Source organism: Xiphophorus maculatus, chromosome 11 (assembly GCF_002775205.1).
Source record: "Xiphophorus maculatus strain JP 163 A chromosome 11, X_maculatus-5.0-male, whole genome shotgun sequence".
NCBI lineage: Eukaryota > Metazoa > Chordata > Actinopteri > Cyprinodontiformes > Poeciliidae > Xiphophorus > Xiphophorus maculatus.
In genome coordinates, this window is record NC_036453.1 from 8,579,363 (window position 1) to 8,606,456 (window position 27,094).

Genomic DNA, 27,094 nt, shown 5'->3' on the forward strand with positions numbered 1-27,094 from the left:
CCAGCTGTAAAAACAATCCTGTTGCCACGGTTACCTATCATAACTGTCCAAAAATAAAACAGAATGAGCAAAAATCGCTTTGGCTGTACAGCTTCCATAACCAGAGGGAAAAATAAAAAGACAAAAAACGCTGAAAAGTTTCAAAAAGAATGAATGAAAAAGTCAAATAGAAACTTATTCTAACAAACACAACAAATTTGAACATGAACAACGCTAAACATTGTTTCTTTTTATTTATTGCATTTATTCAATTAGGGATAATTACAAATACATTTATATCTTCTAGCGTTAAAGCAGCGTCTGTCCTCTGGAGGCGTTTAAAGGATAAGAAAAATAAGAAAATAAAAATGTGCAAAACAGCATGCTATAATCTGTGTAGCACAGAAACTACGAGCTTTAAAAGAACAATGTCATTTATAGGATCAGGATGTGTTTGCTGTTCTGTATGTGTAACTGTTTGACCTCTGACCTTTTCGCTTATTTAAGGTCAGCTGACGTCATGTGATCCACTAACGGTTTAAGCTCCACATTCACTCTCCTCCCTCTGAGGGATTAGCGTCTCTAACGAGCGACAGGCTGAAGCCGTCACTCCGCTCAGAGACAAGAAAAGAGAATTTCATCTAAAAACCTAACCATCTTCAGATCAGGCTGACCTCTGACCTCTGGTCTGAACCTTCAGATCAGATTCTAATTCAATTAGTCAAAATCCAAATAAATACCTAAACATTCGCTGGTGTATGTCAGTAATATTGTTATGAAAATAATCACATAACTGTTTCAGGAAACCGTCTCGGATTTATTCAGCAGAAATTAAATTATTCATGCAGCAAAAACAATCTGAGCAAATCTGAGAGAAAGTCTGAATTCTTTGTGTTCTTGTCATTAACAGGATTTTCAATATTGTTTTTTTCCAGCATTGTGTTTTTTTCTTGGTTATGGAAAGATAAATAAATTCTGAGAAAAACGTCAGAATAATTGTTTTCATTCCTCTCCCATGCAGCTCTGACTATGAATGATAAAAATGATTAACTTATTCAAATAAAAAGTCCGGGAGAGATTGCTGATTAGATTAGATTTGATTTCAAGGTCACTGCTCTTCTTCCCAACACTCATCCTCCTCCGTGATGGCATCTCCACTAAAAGCTCTCGGACGTCAAAGCAAGCGGCGCTGGCTGCGTGCGCGTTCACGTCAAACGCCGTCTTCCCTCTGACGTCACCGCCTCCTGATCAGCCGAAATCCCTGATAACGCGACGCGCGCTCCCGCTCGGCTCTGAATGGGGGCTCGGTCCAGCCGGTGACAGCTCGTCCAGTCCGTCTGATCCACGGTCCGCCGCTCCGACACCACCGGCCGTCCTCGGGCCCCGCTCCTCCGGTTCTGCACAGGTATTCAGGTAATGATACCTGTGCAGGAGGCGCAGGCTGTTCTCACTCTGCTCCCTTTTTCAGACAACTTGGTGCTTTGTGTCCGTCTCTGCCCAGGAATGAGAAATGATGGCCGGCTCTGCAGCAGAGGAGAAAACCTTCCGCCGGTTCCTGGAGCTGTTTGTCCGGGAGATGAGGCTGCCTCTGCAGGAGGGCGACCCGGTGCCGATGCGCCCCTTGTCGGACCTGGTGACGGAGGACGAGGTGGAGGGGGAATGCCTGGACCTGTGCCTGCAGCACCTCTACAAATAGTTAAGAGACTTTACTTTGTGTCCTGGCATGCGCGCGTTTCCGTGTTTCAGGTTTTCATCGGGTCGCTTTGTTTCGTCCAAACTGGGTTCTTCTGGTTCCGACACCTTCATGCTTACCTGCTGCTGGACGGGATGAAGGGTGTGTCCTACTCCAAGTTCAGACAAGAGTCTCTGCGGAGACGCTGTGGGGAATTAAATGGAGCCAAAAGCAGAAGTTAATTCTCGCCTCTCCCGTTTTGTCCCCCGCGCGTGCTGCGCGTCACTTTGCGCATCTTGATCGTTTATTCGCTCATTTCTGCGCCGTTTTGCTGTTTTGGCTTCGTGCTGTGGAAGCTGGAGGTCTACCAAAGGTGAACCCCTGCTTTTGCGTAACAGCACAGCGTCATGGTGGTGTAGGAGGGGGGAGGAAGCCATCGCTGCTGAGCGCGTCTTCGCGCGGGCTAAAAATAACCACCGGTTATGTTATTACAGCCGATCGTTACTAAAAACCCTGAACGGGAGGGAACTCCAGGTTCCGGTTCCTCCAGTGAAACCTACCGCAGAGTTCGGAGTGTTGGGCTTTAACCTGGCATCTGCTCGGATGTTCAAACGGAACCAGGAAAACTGGAGGAGCCTGATGCCGCCTGGCCTGGTTTAGAATCCAAAATAGGAGCAGAAAGTGTTCTGGGGAGAGAGAGGAGCCGGCCGGGCATGTAGGGCAGGAAGAGATGGGGGTATAGGTGCTGCACAAACCTCCACTTGCCAGCTGGATGCTGTTTCACTTTACTTTGTCACGTTGCAACTAGGGCTGAAACCATTAATCGTGATTAATCGATTATTGAAGTTTTCCTCAACTAATTTAGTAATCTATTATTCATCAACTGGAGTTTACAGACTCAAAATAGCCATTTACTAAAAGAACCAGATGATGAGAGCACAGCTGTACAAAATATATTTACACTTTACATTTAAGATAAAAAACGTTTTTCCTTCTCAAACTTTGGCTGCATATTTAATTCTGTAAAAAGAATCTGTTACTAAAGCACCTATCCAGTTATTAATTGGTTAATTGTAGAAAAAAGAATCAATTTACTCCAAAAACAAAAAAAAACCCTGAAGTGGTGAAATGAAAAATCTGCCGAAAAATCAGTTACTAAAATAATCGTTAGCTGCAAAAACAAACATCAGTTTATTGTAATGAGGTTTTATGATAGACCAGCAATGCATGCAGGGCTTTTCAAACATCTGAAAAGTGTGGCAGGCATCTGAGTTCTGCTTCTCTGAGCTAATTTGTAGAAAATAAACTTTTTGTTGCACCTACAGCTGGAAGTTGTTTTGGTGTGAACGTTTTTTTTTTACCAGCTTTCCACTTTTATCTCACCAATAAATGAGATTACCGATAAATCGGCCCCAATTTTCTTAATTTTGGGAAATTGGTGATCGGCCGATATTTCCATGTGAAATTGGTCTTATTTGTCTCCTAAGGTCTAAAGATCCCCTTTTCTTTGCCACATTGGCAATAGATCGATACTTCTAATGACTTTTCTGCCAAAAAAAATAATAAAATATAAACAGAATCTGCACTTTTGCTTTTTAAATATTTACGATTGGCCAGAAAATTGTAATTAGTTCACTGCAAGTTTCCACATCTAAAGATGAACATTTCAGCCCTACAATATTTCTAAATATTTCCAGCTCTGATCGTCAATTTTCAATCTGAGATTCTGAACCAGATTTCTGTCTGGATTTGATCCAAACCGTTTTTAATTCACTGTGGGTCAAGAGAAGAACCCACAGCGAGTTTCATCCAAACAATGAAAACAAGCAGCAGAGTTAGCAGGGCGGGTCGCAGGCGGGTCGGTGGCGGGTCAGAGGCGGGTCGCAGGCGGGTCGCAGGCGGGTCGGAGGCGGGTCGGTGGCGAGTCGGAGGCGGGGCGCAGGCGGGTCAGAGGCGGGTCCCAGGCAGGTCGGAGGCGGGGCGCAGGCGGGGCGGAGGCGGGGCACAGGCGAGTCGGAGGCGGGTCGGTGGCGAGTCGGAGGCGGGGCGCAGGCGGGTCAGAGGCGGGGCGCAGGCAAGTTGGAAGCGGGTCAGAGGTGGGTCGCAGGCAGGTCGGTGGCGGGTCAGAGGCGGGGCGCAGGCAGGTCGGTGGCGGGTCAGAGGCGGGGCGCAGGCGGGTCGGAGGCGGGGCGCAGGCGGGTCAGAGGCGGGGCGCAGGCGAGTCGGGTCGCAGGCGGGTCAGAGTCGGGCCGCAGGTGGGTCGGAAGCGGGTCGCAGGCGGGGCGCAGGCGAGTCGGGTCGGAGTCGGGTCGCAGGCGGGTCAGAGTCGGGTCGGAAGCGGGTCGGAGGGGGGTCGCTGTCAGCCGTCTGTCTAATGACTGAAGACGGTAAAAACAAAGAGATAAAACCATTGACTGAATGCTGAATGACAAGATCATTTTTCATAATATGCTGATTTTAAAGAATACATCATTATATTTGAACTTTTTTGTGTCATCTATGTTAAATGCATGAATATTCAGAAATTTGTGTTTTTCTCACGTTATCACACGTAGCCCTCAAACTGAACCGTTCTAATTGGTATCAAGTCTTTTCCTACCGCGTTACATTTGCTCTCCGCTTCCTGCTTCCTGTTTTCTGCTTCCTGCTTCCTGCCTTCGCAGCACATGGCGAGTTTCTAGCAGAGAAGCTGAGAAGCAACATTAAGAGATTCTCGAGTGTTTACATTTCTAAACAGAAACGCATTAAGTTCCTTTCATGTCTCATTTCTGATATGGCCACCATATTTGTTTAGTTATCCATGGCTCCACTTCAGGATGACCAACGACGCCCTCTGCTGGATGGTGGCCAAACTACAACACTAAGAAAATCTAAGCATACGTTATTAATCGATTGATACTGATTTTAATCAAATAAACTATTAACCGAAAATTAATTGTAAGTCAATTAATCGTTCACGCGGAGTTTACGTGCAGCGGCTCCATTTTCCTCCTGTTATACCAGATCGACAGCCTTCAACTTAACAGCTGCATCATATGAGTTTGAAAACATTTCTCCGTCGTGCCTGCTGCTAGCATGAGCTTGTTCTAAATGAAAATCAGCGCTTTCTTCTTTGATTTCCAATTTTGACTTCCAATGATTCACTTCCTGCTAGAGAGCCCCCTGGTGGTTGAAGAAAAATCCACAGAAAAGCCGCACCGGGCTACAAGCCGCCTGGTTCAAAGCGTGGGGAAAAGTAGCGGCTTATAGTCTGAAAAATACGGTACTTTATATAATTTTAAAATTGTTAATTTTTTCAAAAAATAAAAAAGCAGAAATTTTATTGCTTAAAATAATGTAGCACTTTAGCTAATGCTTGATTGTTTGTATCGACAAAACTAAAAATCACATCAACGTGTGAAAAATTCACGGTTTCTGCTCCACTTATTATTAACACATTAATAACTGGATAGAAAATGTGTTTAGTTTGACATTTTTTCTTTTTACAAAATTTGATCCAGGTGAAGCTAAAATGCCACTGGAAGAGTTCTGGGTAAAATATATTTTACAAACTAAGAAGCTTTACATATTTATTAAACAGTTTTGGCATAATTACTGCTCTGAATATGATGTTCTTTCATTTTTCTGTTTCTCCACTTGACGATTAATCGATCACTAAATTAGTAATCTGATTACGGTAATTAAGAACCGACTCTGAAGGTGTTTCTGGTTTGATTTTCCTGTTGAAGTTTTTGTAAAGCGAAGCTGTCTGCAGTTTTCCACCCAAAGTGAAATTTTGCTGCTTTCAGGACTTTCAGGCTCTGGTCTCACATAGTTTATGAATTATGCTGTCAAACATAATTCATAAACTTCATAAGCCATTTTTATATTTAGCCTCCAATTTATTTTATGCATCTTGTTTCAGGCAGCACAATAAAATATTCATGCTCTGATATTATCAACCTGCATGCAGAACTGATCAGCAACTCCAAACGTTTGGGATCAATAATTATTGATTCCAGAAAGAGCTAGAAGCTCAACCAGCTGCTAGTAAAACACTCTAATGGTTAGCATCACACCATTTATTTATCAGTTTATTCATTGATTTATCAATTTATTCATCCATCTACAGCAGGGGTGTCAAACTCCAGTCCTCGAGGGCCGCAGTCCTGCAACTTTTAGATGTGCCTCTGCTGCACCACACCTGAATAGAATAATTAGGTCATTAAGGTTCTGGAAAACTGATCTACACAAGGAGGAGGAAATTAAGCCATTTCATTCCAGTGTTTTGTACCTGTGGCACATCTAAAAACTGCAGGACTGTGGCCCTCGAGGCCTGGAGTTTGAGACCCCTGATCTACAGTATTTATTATCAGCGGTTTCTTGTGGTTTTCATCCATTTTGCTGATGACACTCGTCTATTTTTAATAAAATAGTTTTTAAGTATGAGTTGAAATGTTTTGGGTTTGTGTTTCTGTCTGAGTGTGTGAATAAAGTCTCAGCTTATTTCCGGTGGTGATGGTAACGACTGATAACAGTTTTCTGCTCCGACTGAACGGCTGTTGAAACAGGCAGGAAGCCTCAATCTGTCCTGCTGATTCTGTAAAAAGTCAAACCTGCCAGACAAACGCAGCTTAATGGGTCTTCGGTTAAATATTCCTGCTTCTCTCTTCTCGGACACTCGGCCTGTTGGAGTCCATGAATCACTCTCCAGTTTATTACAGGAAAACCTAAAAGGTCAGCAAAGGTCAGAAGAAGCTGTTAGCTTTTGACCCAAAGCAGATTTCTATAAACATTTATATTTTAAACAACTCTTGGCTAAACAAGTGTGAGATTCACCAAAACCACCACAAACTTTCTTCTGAAATAACATTTTTAGATAACTTTTGTAAGAAAAGGTGGGTTGTGTTATCGACACTCTCCCTGGAAACGTGCAGCTAAAACTAGAGAAATATCTTCATTCTGTCCAAAAGTGGCTACAAGTTTCTCCTCCATCTTTTCACAGAGTCAACCTTCATTTTAACAGATGGTGAAATTGGCCTTAAACTCTGTGCTGCATGTTTTGCTTATGAAAAGGTCATCCAGATCTGGATGCAAAGAATCTCCTTGTTTTCCCATTTAGTTTCAGTGATTTGCATTTTTGGATAAAAATACACAAAATACACATGAATAAAACAGCAGTCCCTCAGTGTGGGCCCCATCTGGGTGGGAAATGGAGCCCAGCTGGGATTGTATTGGGCCTATATTATTGATCAGCATTAAATGGCATTCAGGTTTGATAAAGAGACACTTTGGGTAGAAACTGTGAGCCGATTTCCCTGGTTCCTGATGAAACTGAGACCTTAAAGGACAAAGTTGGACCTTTTTGTCTTGCAGCTCATTTTGGACGGATCACGTTTTTGGTTCACATCAAAACCATGATGACATCACAACAGTTTCCATCTTGTTCTTGCCACTCTGAGTAAAGCAGCAACATTTCTGTCTTATTCTAGAATGAATTGGCTTCCACAGTCATTGCATGACTTAATGAAATCTTAGTTGAAACGTCTCATTCGATCCTCCTGGTTTCTGTCAGTTTTGATCTTCGCCTGAGGAAGATGCAGTGACGTGGGTCATCATGGAAAAATAATTTATAATGATAAAATTATTTATATTGCTTTTTTCACCCTGTGGTTTGTACTATAAAGTACCTATTTTTTATTTAGTTTAACCAATTCTGATTATTTTTTTCTTCAAAATCGCTGAATTTTCGCATTTTCCCATTCAAATGCTCGGAGCGCAGCAGGTGAGGCAGCAGTGAGTTGAGCCTCACCTGGACTGATCAACCTCTCACTAACTGCACTGGCTGCTGTTCTATGGGAGCATGCTCCTCCTGTCTGTATGTCGCCAATAAAATGGTTAAAAACATTTAATATTTAAACTGATTGTCCATAATTTAGCTTATGTATATAATGTTCAGTGTTTGTTGTCACCAACTGTGTGTGTAACGTGTTTCTGTGCTGAGCAGCGATCAGAAACCAGAGAACAGATTGGAGGTGAGGCAGGCAGTTCTCTGGCCTCATGACAGGGGGCGCTCATGATCCCAGACATTGTGACTCCACAACTGCAGAGTAAGAGACAGTAACATGGAGCTAGCCGTGGAGCTAGCCATACAGTAAAATGCAGCGATATATTTATAGTTTTCTCCTCATACCACAGCAATCACGTATTAATAATCGCACAATAAACATTAACCCTAAAACCATGTTACTGCAACAGACTGAATGTTCTGCTCTTTGTGTGGGAAATATTTCAGTGTTTTTGTGGCGTTGTTGTCAGTTGCTATGGCAACGAGTCTGCGCGTAGCTGTGCTGATACAGAGAGCGAGAAAGACGTGGTTTTGAGTTTTACTTTAACGGTTTTTCCCTTTGCTGTGGAGCACGAAATTATTAATATCTACATGTCCAAGTTTGATTGAGTTAACAGAATTATTCTACGGCGGCTATGATGACATGTAGAAGAAAAGTGTTTTTGCCCTCCAGCTTTGTCCGCATGCGTGAAATTTCCTTATGGAAACAATAACATGCAGGGGGTCTATATTTGTAAATCTGATTATGATTAAGTCAGAGCCTCACCAGCCACGACCTCACCGCACGTCACTGGGAAGATGGAACTGAAAATCTTTGAGCAGCTTTTTGAGTTTCCTGTAGGAACGAATGTGAGAGCTGCAAGTTGTCCAGAGGCTGAAAGAGGCAGAAAGAGTCGCCATGACAACCGATGAAGTTTCCTGAGGTTTAAGACATGAAAACAAATCAGTTTGTGTCAAAGTCAATAGAAAAGTAGAGCAAAGGCCTTTTTGTTGCATAAATTTGAGTTTTGAAGTTTTCTTTTAGTAATTTTAACATTTCTGAACTCTTCTTGAGAGTTTTAAGTTTAGTTGCTTCTCAACTTTGTGACCAAAAAAGGAGAAAATTGCAATTTTACTCAAGTTGTTTTTACCTTCAAACCATATTTTCTTAACCTGGCAAGGTTTGTGAATTTAAATAATTCAAAGGTCACATTTTGCTTGGTTTTGAACTTCCATTTTGTTTCTACTGTTTCTAAAAACAAACCAAGCGCTTAAAAAAACACTCAGCTGGTTTTTGGCAATAAGTTCATGATTTGGTGTCTGGAAAACGAGTTCTTTCAAAACCTTCCTGGCTGTTGAGTCACATTCGACTGGCACTGTGTCGTTACCTAAGCAACCATCTGATCTCCAGCGGTTGGTCAGCTGGTTTTTATGCTCTGTACAATGGCTGCTGGAAGTTAAGAGTTTTCTTGTTGACTTGCTGCATTCTGGTTGGCTGTTCAGGAGACTCCACTGATGCTTTTCAAAGATGTACGGTTGCATAATTGTGCATCTGAGCGTAATCGTTGAGTTACCCTAACATCACTTTGGAAACCCAAGAAGTTCATTGGTGGAAAGAAAATCAGATTTTACAAAATTAAGCCTCAAAGTACAGAAAATTGGAATAATCAATAAAAGGGATTTATGTGTTGGTATTTATAGCCAGAGAGAAGGAAACAGAAACTAAATCCAGGACATAAACAGCACCGAGCCAGGAATACTTTCTATGGGAAAGAAAAAGAGAGAACACAAGAAACGCTTTGCAGTTTTAACCAATCGATATTTTATCCATCAAACTCTGTTTTCCATCTTTCATCTAAATGTCTGAGCCGTCTGCTGCCTCCGTGTTTGCTTTACTCAGTTTGAAGGAACGCGGATCAGATTTCAGGCCTCATTCAGAGCTAATGTATCACTTAAGCTACCATTAGCATCGGCCATTAGCATTGGCTGCAGCCACTTAGAGCCGCGCTCGTCTGAACTGGCAGTGAAAACACAGACTCGACAGCTTTTCCTTTGTCTCCACACTTCCTTCACAGCAGCAGCAGTTGTCACAGTAACAAACAGACTTGAGTAATAATGACCCGCCTGGATCCAGCAGAAGGCTGAACGCCTTTCAGTCGAGCAGAAAGGTGTAGGTGGGTTTTAAAACAGTGATCAGACAATAACAGAGCAGATCAGCTTCAGTAGTCATGCTGTGTTTTTCAGCCACTTATTTACCCGACTGGAAGAACATTTTGTGATGCTTGACCGCTTGGTGGTGTTACAATTTAATGAAGAGGTAAATTCCTTCAATAAGCAAAACATATTTACTGCTTTTGTTGTGTTTACCGATGAAATAGCTGCGTTTCTTTATGAAAACCTGTTATTTTATGTTAATATAGCATTCAGTTTGATGTGGTAAGTACTTCAAAATCAAAATAAAAACCATCATGTTGATTGCTGGAAAGCAATAGTTGAGGGAGTCAATCATTGATTTCTTCACGTATACTGGCTGGTTTGAACATGTTGCTGTTTTAAGGCGAATGCTTCCTCCGTCGTTACATGCTGAAGTTATTCCTCTTATTTGGCTCCAAGCCTGAGGAAGTCCTGAATAGAGCAAATCCACTGGGATCAAAGTGTGTTTTCAAATGATCGTCCACTAGACTCCATTCAAACCAAAGTTAGAACATCTGTCACATTGTCCAGGGTTTCAACCTTGCAGAAAACCTGCTGAGCCCAGCGGTAGGGGGCGCTAGAGCAGTCCACCAGCAGCTCAACATTCAAAGTTACAAAAATTCACAAACAACCATTATAATTTGGAAATAAGAGAATGTGACAAATTGTGCTGGCAGGGGCGGTACAATTGGTTCAATGCGTCAACTACAACAACTATAACCAACTACAACCAACCATAACTAACTACAACCAACTATCTATCTATCTATCTATCTATCTATCTATCTATCTATCTATCTATCTATCTATCTATCTATCTATCTATCTATCTATCTATCTATCTATCTATCTATCTATCTATCTATCTATCTATCTATCTATCTATCTATCTATCTATCTATCTATCTATCTATCTATCTATCTATCTACCAAATTATATTTGTATAGCACATTTCAGCAGCAAGGCATTTCAAAGTGCTTTACATCATATCAACACAGAAACACAATGTAACATAGAATCAATAATCAAAACACGACATTAATTCAGGTTCCATCAATAAATTTGTAATTGATTACGTTTCAAATATAATCCTAACCAGGTGGGTTTTTAGTCTAGATTTAAAAGAAGTCAGTGTTTCAGCTGTTTTACAGTTTTCTGGAAGTTTGTTCCAAATTCGTGGTGCATAGATGCTGAAAGCTGCTTCTCCTCGTTTGGTTCTGGTTCTGGGGATGCAGAGCAGAACCAGAAGACCTGAGAGGTCTGGAAGGTTGATACAACAGCAGCAGATCTTTAATGTATTGTGGTGCTAAGCCGTTCAGTGATTTATAAACTAACAACAGAATTTTAAAGTCTATTCTTTGAGCTACAGGGAGCCAGTGGAGGGACTTTAAAACTGGTGTTATGTGCTCTATCTTCCTGGTTTTAGTCAGAACGCCAGCAGCAGCATCTGGATCAGCTGCAGCTGTTTGATTGATTTGTTGGACAGACCTGTGAAGACGCTGTTGCAATAATCAATACGACTGAAGATGAAGGCATGGATGAGTTTCTCTAGATGCACTATAACTAACTACAACCAACCATAACCAACTACAACCAACCGTAACCAACTACAACCAACCGTAACCAACTACAACCAACCGTAACCAACTACAACCAACCGTAACCAACCACAACCAACCGTAACCAACTACAACCAACCATAACTAACTACAACCAACCGTAACCAACCACAACCAACCGTAACCAACTACAACCAACCATAACCAACTACAACCAACCGTAACCAACTACAACCAACTATAACCAACTACAACCAACCATAACCAACTACAACCAACCGTAACCAACTACAACCAACCGTAACCAACTACAACCAACCGTAACCAACTACAACCAACCGTAACCAACTACAACCAACCGTAACCAACTACAACCAACCGTAACTAACTACAACCAACCGTAACCAACCACAACCAACCGTAACCAACTACAACCAACCATAACCAACTACAACCAACCATAACCAACTACAACCAACCATAACCAGTTTAATTCGTCTTTGTGTTTCTGTTGCTGTTTGATAAAATTTCTGTGTTGAGAAAAAACCAGCAGCTGAAAAAGTTACAAATGTTTCAATTTTTGGTTCCCAATCAAACTGAGTGGAAAATCCTCAAGATAAAATTAAAATCAAGATAAATTTTCCAAACTCATAACTTTAAACTCCCTGCTGTGAAACTAGCAGACAGAAGAGTTTTTACTTTTAGATTTTTTATTCATTTCAGTGAAAACCTGCAGCCAGGGGAGACGGGACGGGATGATGGTGTGTGTGATGGTGTGTGTAATAATGTCTCTGATGGTGTGTGTGATGTGTGTGTGGGCTTCCTGTCTGCTGGATGTGCTGCTAGTCAGAGGCAGCAGCTCTGGTGATTCATTCCAGTGTGTCATTAGTTTGTCTCTGGGTTGAACATCTAATAATAGACGAGAGCAAGAAGAGAGAGATCCCCGTGTGTGCGTGTGTGTGTGTGTGTGTGTGTGCATATAGGGGGCGGTTGAAGCAGTTGGTGTGTTGGGAGTCTGGAGGTGTGCGCGCGTTAAAACCAGCTGGAAGAAACATCTGAGAAATTTGCAGTTACTGTATGTGTGTGTGATTTATTATTATTATATATAAGGAACCATAAATGTTTTCCTCAGTTTGGCAATAAATGCAATTAATTTGACTTGACTAATTAATTAAGTCTCAAACTTATTGAGGCACAAACAGGAAAAAATACAAAAATAAGAATATTACTTAGTCAATACAATTTGTTTACTTAATGCAATTAGCAAATATTGAGTAATCTATTATTCTATAGAAGCAAAGTGCTCTATTTGAGAACTTTGCTTCTATTTGAGCCAAAGTTCATCAAACGTTTGAATGAAAAACCCAAAGTGGCTACGACTTTAGCCACGTTAGCAGCTAACGGCTAGCTGCGCTATTACCTTTGCATTTCTAGTTTAAAATTTTGTGGCCCACAACCGTTTCTAATGTTTTAATGTTTCTAATACTTTTAATGTTTTGAATGTTTAATGCAATGATTCTGATCTGCCTGGTGAAAACGGTAAATGTTGCTAAAACGGTCAAACTGTTTTCACTTCCTGCTGATTCACTTCTGTTGAGTTTGTTTCTGGAGAACCAACATGTAGCAAATATCCAAATAATCAAGCCCAGTTCATAGCCAGTTATAGAGAATCCAGTTCAATTCAGTCAAAGTGAATTGAGTTCAAGTTTCCTGGAGGAAACTCAAAACAAACTTGGAAGAGAAAAACACAAAGCTAATAGTAGCAAATGAAAACAGGGAATTGAAGTTGGCAACAATAAATTCATCACTTTTCTCAGGAAAATCTGTTAACACTGAACCAGGAATACTTTCTATGGGAAAGGAAAAGAAAAACTGAACAAGTTGAATCTGACCTGGGAGAACTTTGTATGGAAAGAAAAATAATCTAGGATGAATTTATTCCTTTGATAAAGCCAAAGTTTTAGTTCAATAATTAAACTTATGGGTTTTTTAGACCAAACTAGAAGCTCAAGGAAAGGAAGGAAATGAGGAGTTTAGTGCATAAACTGTGAATTAGATGTTTCATTTCGAGCTGCGGATGAATCTCTTTCCTCTGGTAACAAAACAAAAAACGGCTTTTTGCTCATTAATCATCGTTTCATTTATTTAAACAGTAGAGTTTGGATCCGGTTCTGGTTTGGATCCGGTCCGGTTTGAAACTGGTTTGGATCCGGTTCGGTTTCGTTTCTGTCAGGTCTGAGAATAAAATCTGGTTTTGCTGACTCAGCAGTTTGAACCGAGGGAACAGTTCAAGTTTCTCCAGGATGAAGTTAGTGACCATCAGCAGACGGTGCATTTAGCGCTGCGCTATCATCTCATTGATTAGTCTATAGATTATTCTGATGATTAATTGATTAATCAGATGTTTCATTTAACAGTTTAATCCCGTTTGGAACAATATTAGACATCATCATCATCATCATCATCATTATTCAGGTTGTGCTGGGTTTGACTGAAAGCAGTTGCTGAGTTCAAATATATTTATATGACGTTTATTTCAAGTCAGTCGCATCAACAGGCAAAATTCAGACATTTTGACTCCAAACCAGGAAAACTTTTAAAGGTTACAGCAAATTTCCAGCTCATTTTGAACTTATAAGTTTTGTTAACTCATTCAGAAAACAATAGTGGACAATAATCTCCAAATTATTTTGTCTGAAATAACAAAAATGTTTTTGCAGAATGAAGAAACCAGAAACCAATAAAAAATGAAACTAATAACAAATATAATATATTGTATATTGCCAGTGGCAATATGTAAATATAATATTAAAATTGAAATTGTGCTCATCAACATTTTGTTGTAATTTTATGTTTGTTGTTATAATAAGTTTTATAAGGAAAATAGAATAAAAACAGATATTGCAATGACTTTGCTTCATCAATCTACAGTATAAATTCTGTTATCAAGATTTTTAATACTTTCTGGATTCTCAGTTAAGTGTGTAAATCTGAGTCGGGATGATCAAGTTTTAGTTTCCATCGTTTTTCTAAATCAGAGACAAAGAAGTGATGAAAAATGTCCGACATCACCGGAGGATTTCGGAGTTTTTTCCCGACCGTTCATCATGGCGGCTCTTCGACATTTCTGGCCATTTGTTCATCTACCTGCTTTAACTAGGACGTCGCAGGTCAGACGCTCAGCTTCAGCAGCAAGGTAGAGCCACAGGGATGTATTGAGAGCATCGCCATGGCAGCGATCCAGAGCAGAGATGCAGTCCAGAACCCAAAGTGGATCTGCAGGGACGATTTTCTCACTTTGTAACAGGAAAAAAAATCAGACCATCCAATAAAGTCCCACTTGCACCGTCTAAGAATGAGTGACCTGGTTTCCAGCTGAACTAGTTTCAAACACAATACACACTGCAGCAGCAGAGTCACTGTACACAGAATCTGTCATGGAAGCTCCCAGTTAAAATCCAGGGTCCTGAATGGAGTGAAGGTAAAGAACGCTGACATGAACTGGAGGCTGACGGCTCATTAAACGGAAGTCCTACTTTCCCTGCTGCCATCTGTCGCTCCGCTGGCGTCCACGCTTTAATCAGAGCAACATCCAGCCGGGAGATCTGCTCTCCCTGGAGAAGTTCATCCTCTGAGGCTTCCACTCTTTCTAGAGCAGCTTGAAAAACTCAATCACTTTGTGTGGTTCAACATCTTCATAAAGTATTACTCACATTTTCTTTGTACTTCCGTTTGGGTCTCAACTCCTTCTACAAACATCTTTAAAAAATACCAGGCCGTTTTTTGGCAATAAATTATTATTTTCTAAATAAGCCGTTTCAAAAACCTTTGGAAAATAACGTCACAAATCAGCAGGCTCTGCCTGTTACCTAGCAACCCCAGCCAAGCCAAGCCCATTACCTAGCAACCCTCCAGCATTTGGCCAGCTGGTTTTCCTGCTGTATGCTCTGTACAATGGCTGCTGGAAAAGTCAAGAGTTTAATTGTTGACTTGCTATATACTGGTTGGTTGTGCAGGAGGCTCCACTAATGCTTTTCAAAGATGCATGGTTGTATAACTGCACGTCAGTTTGCAATGTAAGAGCTGAGTGGGCGTGGCCAGCAGCAGCTTTAGGACCTGACCTGCTTCATGCTAACTGGAGAAATCAGTTCTTAACTGAAATTGCAACATTTTGTTTGCAGAGTCGTCCGCATGCTGAACTCGACGCCGGGCCGGGCAGGTTCTGATCGGGTCGGGTTGAATCATTCCACGTGTGGCTTGTTTCTATGACTTTGTATTTTTGGTGTTTTTATCATGAAAAGCACTTTGACACGCCTTGTTGCTGAATTGTGCTACACAAATAAACTTGATTGATTGATTGATTGATTGATTGATTGATTGATTGATTGATTGATTGATTGATTGATTGATTGATTGATTGTGTGAAGTGTTGCCTGATTGGTCAGAGGTTTGCTGCGTTTTGCAGGAAACGCCCTCAGATCGTAACATTGATGTTTGTCTTTAGCGGCTCGGTGGAGCAGCTGGTGACTCTGCTGCCCTGCAGCTAGAAGATCCTGGGTTTGATTCCCGGGACGGGATGTTTCTCTTGCCCTTTGACCCCTTAGCCCCACTAAGATGAGCATGCTGGATGATGGATAGAATGTTTTTCTGATGTGATGAGGAATTCTCTATATGTTTGATTCTTCACTAAATAACTAGCATAAAAATGCGATTGGTTAATAATTCATAACTTCTAGGTGGAAATTTTTACGTTGTCATTCATGGAGGAGGGTTAGGTGGGAAATGACCTCGGGGGGCGAAGCTCATCACAATGCATCAACACAACGACTCTAATAAGATATTTAAAAACCAAACACTTGATTGATTTGGCTGCATGGAGGCTCAACGCAGGAACCAAAGACGTCCGGATCCAGACAGCAGGTAGAGCAGCGCAGCTTCCAACACGGTCAGAAAGATGAACAATAATTCAAGTCTTGAGCTGCAGAGCGAGACGCCGGTTCTGCTCCCGCTGTTGGACCGTCGCTACTGGAGGTGATATTTCAGACGGAGCCGCTGAACCTCCAGACGGTGAACTGTCACAGCGAGCAGCAGCTGAGCTGCAGCAGGGAACTGAAACTGATTTTAGATATGTGGTCAAATATGTCTGTTATATCTAAATTAGGTCAATTTATTGCCAGATAATTTAGTATCATTTATACGTAAAGCGGAAAATTAACAGCCAATCCAGGTGATGGGCAGAGATCGGCCTCATGGATGATCGGTATCGGAACATCCCTGATATTTACTGTTTTGAATTTAAGACGAGAAAAGTTTGAAATGAATTACATGCACATTAATGCACAAGGTAAACATTTCTAAAAGATTGGTTGCGTAAAATATGAACAAATGTCGACTATCCACTATAATATGCTGCAGTTATTTTGTAGGTTGTTTGAAATTCTGACTGTTTTTCCATATTTAACAGTTTACTAAAAGTAGCTTGAGCTAGCTGTGATAAAACCTTATTACATATTTATAAGGCATGAGATTCTCCGTGATTTATCATATTTAAATTATTATACATGATAAAGTGGAGAATCTGAAGGACACAAACTCTGTTTTTAAAAGTCAAACAAGTTTGACTTTTAAACTCGTACATACAGTATTTTGACAGTGTCAAAATATGTACACTGTAAAAAAAATAATCAAAATAATCAGTTACCACAAAATATATATTTAAAAAATTCTTGATTCCTTTCTCTCCAACTGTTAAACTTAGCTTGTTAATGGTAACATAGCATGTTAACATACTATCACGTCAATGCCGTCTTAGCATTTTCAAGAAAACATGCTAATGGTATTACTTAGCATGCTAGCATCAATGCTAGCATGCCAATGCTAACTTGATCTTATCAATGGATTTCTGTTGGATTATTTGTACATTTGTACCCTAACTGCTACTTTGTTATTATTATAATTATTGACTCTCATGTGTAGTTTATATTTTTATACATTATAATAAACGTTGTGCTGCACTTATTGCAGCAGTCAGTGCTTGTAAGATGCAGCATTGAATGAGTGGTGCAGGTAAGGACAGATTTGTTTCATAATACTTTATGTAAGTGTTTGGAGACAGATGAATTAATTATAATTTACTCTCCAGTGAGTAAGAAAGAGAGTCAGAAGACGTTTCAGCTAAAGCTGAGCTCTGCTGTGATCCAGGCTGGCAGTAGAATCGCCACAGTCAACAAAACTATTTACATAAAATTACAATATCAAACTCAAATATCCACATTAGTCACGCACATCTTTCAGTTGTGGCTCTGAATGGAGAAATAATTTTTGAACAAAAATTATTTCTCCATTCTTGTAAAAAACGAGGAACATTAAAACTTTTCCGCTGACCTCCGAACGATCCATGACTGTCATGATTTCATCCTGTTGGCCCAAACTGGCAGAAAAGACGAGCAGCCAGTGGCAAATCATGCAAATATGGGGAAACATGCAAACTCTGCACAGACTGAGAGCTTTGCTGCTAAACTAGCAAACAGGTTCAAAAAGACAAAGTAGGCCACTCTGAACATTAATGTTGAGGGCAGCATATCGATAAACATAAGAAGTAAAATACTTTTAAAAAGCGTGTTTTTTGATTGTGTTTAAATAAGAGGCTGAACATTGCAAGTTTGAACTGTAGTTTCACTCAGATGGCATCATCTGAAGTAAACTAATCATCTTAAAACTCTTAGTGGCACGAATCTGATTCTATTGGTGGTAAAATGAATAAATGACTGAGTTTGATGGTGGAACTCAGCAGACCTGGGAACAGTTTCCCTTCACGATGTCACTCAAGACATTTGCAGATTTTATCTTACTTATGACAAACTATATTTAAAGTTAGTTTCGTTGATTTCACCAAAACGTCGACCAACTGCTTCAATTTTAGGCTTAAAAATGATTTCTGTGTTTTGTTCAGTGGGAAAGTTTGATAAATTGACAAAATCTGGACTAAATGTGTCTGTTTGTAAAACGTGCCGATGTTCACAAAATCTTAAATCTTATTACACATTTAACAAACTATGTGTGCTGCAGGTGCAGTTATGTGAAATTGAATTGGCAAATATAAAAGACCTTTGTTCAGTCCTTTCTTGCATATTGACAGAACTGACAGAAACCAAACTGTTTATGGATTAATATCAAGGCAGAATAAATATTTGACATATCAAAACATCTGCAATTTTCTCTGCTTTAATTTAAGTCAAATTTTGTAGAAATCAGACCATGACTCTGTATGTAGTGATGCTAGCTGTAGTGGCTAACATGTCGATGCAGCTGGCAGCACCAAGAACATCAGATGTTTCATAAAACACCTGTTCAGTCCACTTTAGTCAAAGTGTAGTTTGTTTGCCTAGAAAGTTAGGTCCAGTTGTTGTGAATGCTAATTGACCTCTGACCCCTGACTTCTGGTCCTCCAAACCTCGGTCTGGGTTCGGTTGAAGTGAACTCTGGTTCGGTTTGAATGTGAACGCCAAGCGGAGTGGAGCCCGCTCCAAAAGCAGGAAGTGGACTACAGCGCAGGGCATTCTGGGTAAATCCAACCAAAGCTAACATGTTAGCCTAGCGCTAGCAGCAGAAATGGCTCCTGGTCTTCAGCCAAAGACTAAAGAGAAATCCTCCAACACTAAAATCTGTCGCCTCCATCTTGTTTCCATCTGGTGAAGAAGGAAGTTGCTCTCAGTGTCTTCAGAGGTTATTGTGTGGTTTCCTTCAGTGGTTCTTGGTGCAGCGCCCCCACAGGCCAGGAGGGGAACAGGTTGGTCTGACTCAGAACCACAGCAGCTGGAGGTGGAGCAGATGGTGGAGTTCTGGTTCCAGTAGAACCGGGTCGACTGGACTGAAGGAGGGGAAACGTCCATATGCAGCAGGTTTGTTGTTTGTTACGGTCCCTCACTGGTTCTGTTCAGAATAAGAGTTTTTCCAGCAGCGGCTCACAGTAAAGTCTCTAAAACCAGCGTAATTACTTTCCGCTCTGGAGAGATCCCATTTTTGGAAGTGCAGTGACCTTCAAAGTGTGCAGTGTCCTCCTTTCTTTCTCGCTGCATTACAGTCACTTTAATCGATGCTGCTGCTAAAGCTGCAGCTGCTGCAACCCCACAGTCTTTGTTCACACAATGTACCCATAATTCAGATGATGAGTCATGTGTCTGTGTCAGGTGTAGTGAATGCAAAGCAGTTCAGTTCGCGCTATAGGCCAGAATCCCTGCCTGCCTGACCTTGGAGAAACGGTTTCAGCTGCCTGACTGCAGCAGCAGCACGCAGGAGGATAAACCGCTTAACACTGCATGTAGGATCAATTTTAATTTAAAGTCATTTTAATCTAATTTTTTTGAAGCTGTAAATTTCGATGCAGCATACAGAGAAATAAAACTCGTTTTCGTTTTGTGTTCAGTGAGATTTGACTCTCTGATTGTTTCATTCCCTGTTTAGCTCTCATCACACGGAGAATAGTCGCCGTTTCACTGCTGCTCACTTAGTGAGACTCTGTTCAAAATGCTCTTATAAAACCGGAGCCTGTGGTCTGCAGCTCCATCAGGGGGAATCCCTGAATCTGCAGTAACAATGGAAATGTTGTAAAAATTTGTTGTAAAAAGAAAAAGCGCTATGGCTTTTAACGTTCCCTTTTATAGATGTTCTTATCATAGATACTATTTCTAGAGTCCAGTCTCTTTTTATTATTCATCTACTTTTCCATAGAGAGAAACAAAAGGTGGAAGGTATTGAGCTCAACCCACATGAGGAGCCTCTGACATCACAGGTTCGATTCCCGACCTGATGACCTTTGCCCCTGGTCTCCTTCCCTCTGACCGACTTTTCTGTCTGAAATAAAAAAAAGCTTCTAGAGTGAATAAATCCTTTATAAAAAGAAGGAACGATAAATTTGTTCCACTTCCAGCTGCTGTGGTTCTTCCTCCAAACAAACTGAAATGATTGTAACTAAATAATTTTACCGATTGGCCTTTGGCCTAAACAAAACATGGTCATCACATTTATTTCACCAAATCATTCTTAGATAATCAGATTTCAGTTTGATCAGTTCTGCCTCTTTACGGTCGTTGTCACTTTAAATCCAAACAAGCTGCTGCTGACCACGCCCCCTGAACTCTGCATTACACTGACAGACAAAATGGCTGCCAACAGATGAACAATTACATTGAAAAGCATTAGTGTAGGCTCCTGCACAACCAATCAGTCTGCAGCAAGTCAACAAGTAAACTCTTGTCTTTTCCAGCAGCCATTGTATAGCAGAGGGAAAACCAGCTGACCAAACACTGGAGATCAGCTGGGTTGCTAGGTAACGGGCTGGGCTTGTTGCTAGGTAACGGGGCTGCCTGTGATTTAAAACTCGGGAGGTTTTTGAAATGACTCGTTTTCCAGACAATAAAAAACTTCTTGCCAAAAAATGACTGCATGTTGTTTTAGGCAGTTGAGACACAAATGAAGAATAAAAACGTACATTTTACAAAATAGATCCCCTTTAAATATTGAAGTAGTTTAGAATCTAGAAGCTGCCATGCGTTAGCTTGATTTCTCTCCTGTCTGACATGAGAAAGCGATGAAACTGAAGGATCTTCCAGCGGTGCTTCAGATTCGGCAGGACGCCCCCTGCAGGCCGCCGCCTCTCCACCAGTGATCCAGCCGGTAGGTTGCATAACGCAGCCCGAAGGTTTGGTAGGAGCCTCTCTGGGATGGTGTGTACGCTGCGGAGGCTGATCTGGAATCTGACTGCAACAGACTCGGAACCATTTCAGAAACATGACACATGCAAAGCTGCGCCTCGTCTTCCTCACGCTGTGCCACATTTAAAGTCTGTAGACTGTGCCAGGCTGCTGAAAGCTGCTCTGAAGGTTTTCTCCTTTCTAGTTTTATGTCGCGCCTCTCGCACCTCTTCGTCTGTAAGTGGAGCTTCGCTCGCTGACGTCTGCGGTCCCAGCGGCTCCTTCGTTTCCACGCCGTTTCGTGCTCAGAGTTACATCACAGCGGCTCTGAACGACCTGATGTTTGCTCAGGTCGTTATGTAGAAGGAACGCGCTCTCCTCGCTGACATCTGGGCAAATCACGTTGCTCAGGTTTTACCGTTTAGTGCCGACAGGCAGCACATCTGCTGGACGCCACGTCTGTTCTGCTGCTCATTTGATGGTTTATTTCTTGTTAGGCATTAATCATGTCATTTATCATTCAACATGATAAATGACAAATTGGTTTTATCATTGTCATGGTTGTTTAAATCAAATCCTAAAATGTGAATCTTCATCTCAAATATTTTAATATTCCAGCTTAATGTTTCCTTTTTGCTTCATCATGGAGGAAAAAAAACTTTGTGGATTTTTTCACAAACGACTTTTTGGCCGTGAGAAAATCAGCTGTTTTAGTAAAAACGAGTTTCAAACATTTAAATGATTTATAACTGGACAGAAGGTCATGTGACTGGCAAACTCTGTGCTGATTGGTCTGTTGGTTTGTTTTTTGTTTAGTTTCTTTCTTCGTGTGTGTGTGTGTGTGTGTGTGTGTGTTTTGTCTGGGGTTATATTCATGTATTTGTAAATGAGTCGACAGGTTCATGTGCTCTTGTTAAAATCGAGACATTAAAACTCATCGGCTTCAATTGTTCATTTTCTCCACAGTTTGGTGAAAGCATCAATACATAAGAATAAATTCAAAGATACAGACGAAGCCCGTTATAAATAGGAATGTTTTTAATTTCCCCACAATGACTCTACACTCATGGTTATCTAAAAAAATTGAATTAATAGTTTTTATCATCATCTCAACGCTGCTGCAAAATATCGTATTCAAACTTTAAGTCCAAGTCGCCGCAGGAGGAAATGACATCATTTCTACATTTAAACCCACAGCGTAGCGGCCATGTTGTCCTTCCTCCGTTTACTTTTTGTCACAGTTAAACTTGATGAGCTGAAGCTGCTTCGATCTCAGCAGCAGGAGTTTTTATGAAGTTTACCCAGCTTTTATTTTGGTAGTCCACTTCCACATCGTGTGACCTAGATATTTAGTTGTGAGCTAATTGTTTAGAATAAATGTTTAACTTGCTAATTATTTAGCTAAGCTCAACATTTAGGCTCAAACTAAATATTAAGTTTGAAACTGAATTTGATCTTATTTTATAAAAATAAGACTTGTAAAAATAAAGTTCCTTTTATGGCTAAATAACCCAAATTATTGCTCTTAACCTTGACTGTGTAGCTTTACAGGTTGTACTTGCATTATTATCTCATCAATTTATTAGTTTAAAATTGTCTCAAAACAACAATATCATCGTTTATTGCAATAATCCCAGGACGATATATCTGGACCGTCTCAGAGCGCCCCCCTCTGTCCAAACTCAAGCAGCAACAAGATGGAGATAAATAAAAATCTGATATTGCAGCTGCAGTAACTTTTATAAAAATATTTTTTACACATTTGTTGAATATGTCTCCAGGTTGTGACAGATAATCAGTGAAAAAGATTTGTATCCTCAGTTTTCTTCCAGTGCTAACTGGAAACAACCAATCAGAGCAAGGAGGTGGGAGTTAGCACTGTAAATCACTGTCCGTGTGGCGCTGCTCAAGAAGCGCTTTTATTGCTGCAGTTTCACTTTTTGATTTTTCCATCATATTTTTATGCTTTTCCCTGATGTGTAGCTTTGATTCTTTCATGTTTGAGAAGTCCATTAGTCTCCATAGCAACCATTCAGCTGGTTGGACCTAGCCCCGCCTTCGAGGCGCACCTCCTCCCCCACTCAGCTCCTTCAGACTAGCCAGCAGCAATTAGCAAACGTCTGGTGGAACTGCTGAGCTGCTGCTCAGAGCGACGCTGTTAAAAACCTTTAAGGGTTAAGAGAGGAGCCATGTTGGGACGACTTCCTGGAGGCGGAGCTTCAGAAACAGCAGGAGTTCTTAAAGAGACAGTTTTAATTTCAAGGAATTAAATCAGGAAGTCAAATGTCTTTTACACTACAAAAACACAAAACTTTACCAAGTATTTGACTTGCTTCTAATGCAACTATTTTATTACACCTGAAATAAGACAAAACTAACTCACAAGTAATTTTTCCACAAGAAACAGGAGCTTGTTTCACATCAGTAGTTTCCTTAATATTGAGAAAGAAGTTCTAACTGGCAGATTCTCATTTATAACATGACATTTTTCTGATATTTTAAAGTGACATAATCTGCCGATAGAACTGGACCTTTTTAAATCAACATTAATAAATTATTGAAACTCTTGTTACTTGTAAGTTAGTTTTGTCTTATTTCAAGCTAATTAAGATATCTGCCTAAAAATCGATCAAAAATAGTAGGATTTTGTGTTTTTGCAGTGTCATATTTGATATGTGTAACATTTCTCTGATTGTGCTATAAAATGGCTTCTGTGCCTGGAAAACATAATGCTGCCCCTATAATCCCTATGATGATGATGGGATCTGCATGACTGTGACATAATTGTCTAATAGAGCCTTAAAGCTTTTCGTCCAGTCATTTGTATCTGGACGCCTCGGCCTGGTGGAAACGGAAAGAGGGGAAGAAACAAAGAATTTTACCCTCGGCTGTGCAGAAAGGATGGAATTATTTGTTGATTTCCGACTCAGTAGAGGCGGCTTCAGCGGATCCCTGCTGCTCTCTATCAAACTGCCAGAGAGAACTGTAACAGACCAAAGCGCCACATGGTGTGTGTGAACCAAGGAGACAAATTAATTCATCAAAGTCATTTAAAAAACCTTTTTGAAGGGAGTCGGAGCAGAAAACGCCACAATCTGAGGTATTCCTGGCACAGAGTTTGTTATATAATCCTCTCATGCCCTCTTGAGAATATTGTGTTCACATAACACTAATTCAACATTTCATTTGGAAATACGCTTGGAAAAAACGGCTGGTAACAGCCTGAAGCTTTTCTCTCTGATGCTTGGAAAAAAGGCAGCGGTGCTTTTTAGGCCGGATCTGAGGAATGCCGGCGATTGGGGAATGCCGGCCAAACGGAGCCGAGCGACTTCCCGTGGATCTCCTCTCTCACCTCCACTTGGCTCAGGAAAGGCTCAATATTTAGAATAATGAAGTGGGAGCTTGTTCTGGTCTGGCAGCAGAAGGAGCGACGCTGCCGACTGTCAGTCACTTTCCTCTGCGTTGCGATGGAAACAACCTTGCTGCTCTGCTGCGGGGCTAATTCTGTAGAAGAGAGGAAGCTTGTAGAAAGCGATGAAGAAAAATCTGCACACATGAGTCATCTGCTAACACTCGGTACGACGGCTACGCCGCCTGGCAGCTTCACAACCGCTTGCTTCTCATTCTACTCTAGTTTTATTTTGCTGGGACTTTGTCTAATTCAGTTAGTTGTTAAGGTTTGTTTGCTACTTTTTATTAGCTGTTATTAGTTACATATTGCTCAGTTTGAGTTTTTTCATACTAATAGAAAAAGGTCAAATATTGTGATTATGTAAAAATCGATTAGGTAACAAAAACTCTGACTATGGACTCTGTTCTTTCAGCAAATGGTCTTTTTTGGAGTCTGGATGATTAATGATTAATCAATTACTAAATTAGTTGACAATTATTTCTATCATTGATTAATGAAATTATTGTTTCAGTCTTATTGTCGATTCCCGTTGCTAAATAAATGTTCAAATGGATCCGTAAACATCCATCATTACTGTTCTGTACCTGTAAATTTTATCTGCCATTATTTATCTATAATCCATTCCCTAACAGTCTTAGATATTCTGTATAATCTGTGCATATAGCTCCCATATTTATATTTCTACACAATATCTACAGTATATCTCTTGCTATAACCCCTTATAGTCTTGTACATAAATAAATAAATAAATAAATAAATAAATAAATAAATAAATAAATAAATAAATAAATATAAATAAATATTTATATCTCGTAGAGCACTTCTGGATAGATGCAAACTACATCTCGTTGCTTGTACTTGTGACAGTGCAATGACAATAAAGTTGAATTCTATTCTATTCTATTCTATTCTGCTGTTCTCCTTCTCATTGCTATGCATGTAATAATCAGCATGAATAAATGTGCAAAAAAAGATTTCAGCAAAAAAATCTGAGGCACATCGAGAGTCTAACAGATGAAATGATCCGTTTTATAATTAGCAGAAATGTTTCACAGGATTTCATTTAGTGGTGTCAGGGAAATGTTTTCTCTTTCTATTAGCACAAATGTTTTAAAAATGTTTACATAATTATATGTGTTGGTCTACCTCAAAGTAACTAGTGGTGGGATTATTGTAATTGTTACAGGGTCTCACATTTTAATCAAAGAAACATATTAACAGAAACATTTAGGTTTTCAATTCAAAACCCCTTTTTGCTGCTAAATTATTGAATAAAACTGGATCTGAGCTCAACGTCAGATATTTATACTTTTTATATTCATCCATCAGTTTGGAGCAAAATGTTTCAGAAGGTCTGATCACTCAGAAAGCCACTGAAATGTGGGCTGTAGACGCTAACATTAGCATTAGCTGCTAGTGTGGATGCTAACATTGGGGTTAGCCACTACTGTGGACATTGACACTAGTTTAGCTGCTACCTGTTAGCATTCAGATGCTATTTTTTGGGTAGCACAGCTTTGCTGATATGCTAACTCCTTTTAGCACATCTTAAACACAACAGTAGTGCTTTCCAACGTCCAATCAGATCGTTTGAAGCAGAAATTAACCCTTTGTGGGTCGAGAGAAGACGATTTGTCTCAGTTGCTCTTTCTTTGTCTGTTGTGCGTCGGATTTACGGGCGTACCAGAAACACAATACAAAGGTTCTGCTCCGGACTTTTGCTTGTGAATAAAAGAATGTAGTAATTGGGTTGAAATTTTAAGGCATTAAATTAATGAATGAATAAATTAATTAATCAAAATTAATGCGTTGACGTTTTTGGCCTGAGAATAACTTGTATAAGTTCATATGAATGCTTTTACAAGGCTTTATAGCAACATTTACAGGTAAACAGCAAAAGGAAAAATTCTAGACAAAATGTTCTGAGATGGACTTTATGAAGCTTCATTAAATTTGGTAAAACATAAACTGAAAATTTGAGGAAATGGCTGGAAAATCTTCCTTCAAAACCTTTTGTTTAGTTTCATCCGAATGACTGAGCTGAAAACAAAGGAAGCATGTTTGTGCTGCTGTTATTTATGATGCGTTTGTGTTGCTCTTCCTGTGGGTCTGCCATGTTTGTAGTTCTGTTTTCTCTGAAAACACCAGAGCAGTGGAGGGTCTGATCGCTCCAGCTGGTTTCCAGTTAAACCAGTCGGAGATTAAGCTCCCCTGTAATCCTCCTCTGCTCCACATGACCTCACTGTGATGTTGCGGCCTGCAAAGCCGCCATTGGAGCGCCGCGCCGTCTCCTTGGCGGCCGACGGCCAATCGGAGCAGTCGGCTCGGGCTCCGTCCCCCTGTGGTGAACCGGCGAACATGCAGCGTTTCTATGAATGGAAACATGGAGGAGTAATAAAAGAGTTTATATATTGATAAGACATCAGAATATTTTAGCAGATCTGCGTTTAAATGAAAATAATCTCACCCAGTTTATTTAATCCAGAGACTTTGTGTTTTAGCTCCAAATTGTCAGAATAAAATTTAACCCATAAAATGCCATTAATTATGACTACAGCTTATGAATATCACGTAGAGCCAGCTACAGTTAATGCCACTTTAACAGATCCTGAGAATTATCAGTTGTACATTTAATAATCAGTTTTGTGGATAAAAGTGTTTCATATTTTTTATTTATGCCATTTAGTTTTTCTGCCTAATAATAAAAAACTTGATATCAAATCAACAAAATGATTCAGACACAAATTCAACCAGGAAACATTTACATTGAAATTCTATTC

The 27,094-nt window shown here is 40.3% G+C and overlaps 1 protein-coding gene across 1 annotated transcript in view; it reads left to right on the forward strand.

Annotated features, from left to right (window-relative positions):
* The first annotated feature begins 260 nt into the window (after positions 1 to 260).
* Positions 261 to 27,094, forward strand: part of ppm1e (protein phosphatase, Mg2+/Mn2+ dependent 1E) — a 50,233-nt gene continuing 23,399 nt past the window's right edge. Inside the window, exons 1-2 of the mRNA XM_023342038.1 lie at positions 261 to 1,392; positions 1,481 to 1,674. Of these exons, the coding sequence (XP_023197806.1) occupies positions 1,490 to 1,674 (185 nt within the window). The 5' untranslated portion in view covers positions 261 to 1,392; positions 1,481 to 1,489. The remainder of the gene's footprint in view (positions 1,393 to 1,480; positions 1,675 to 27,094) is intronic.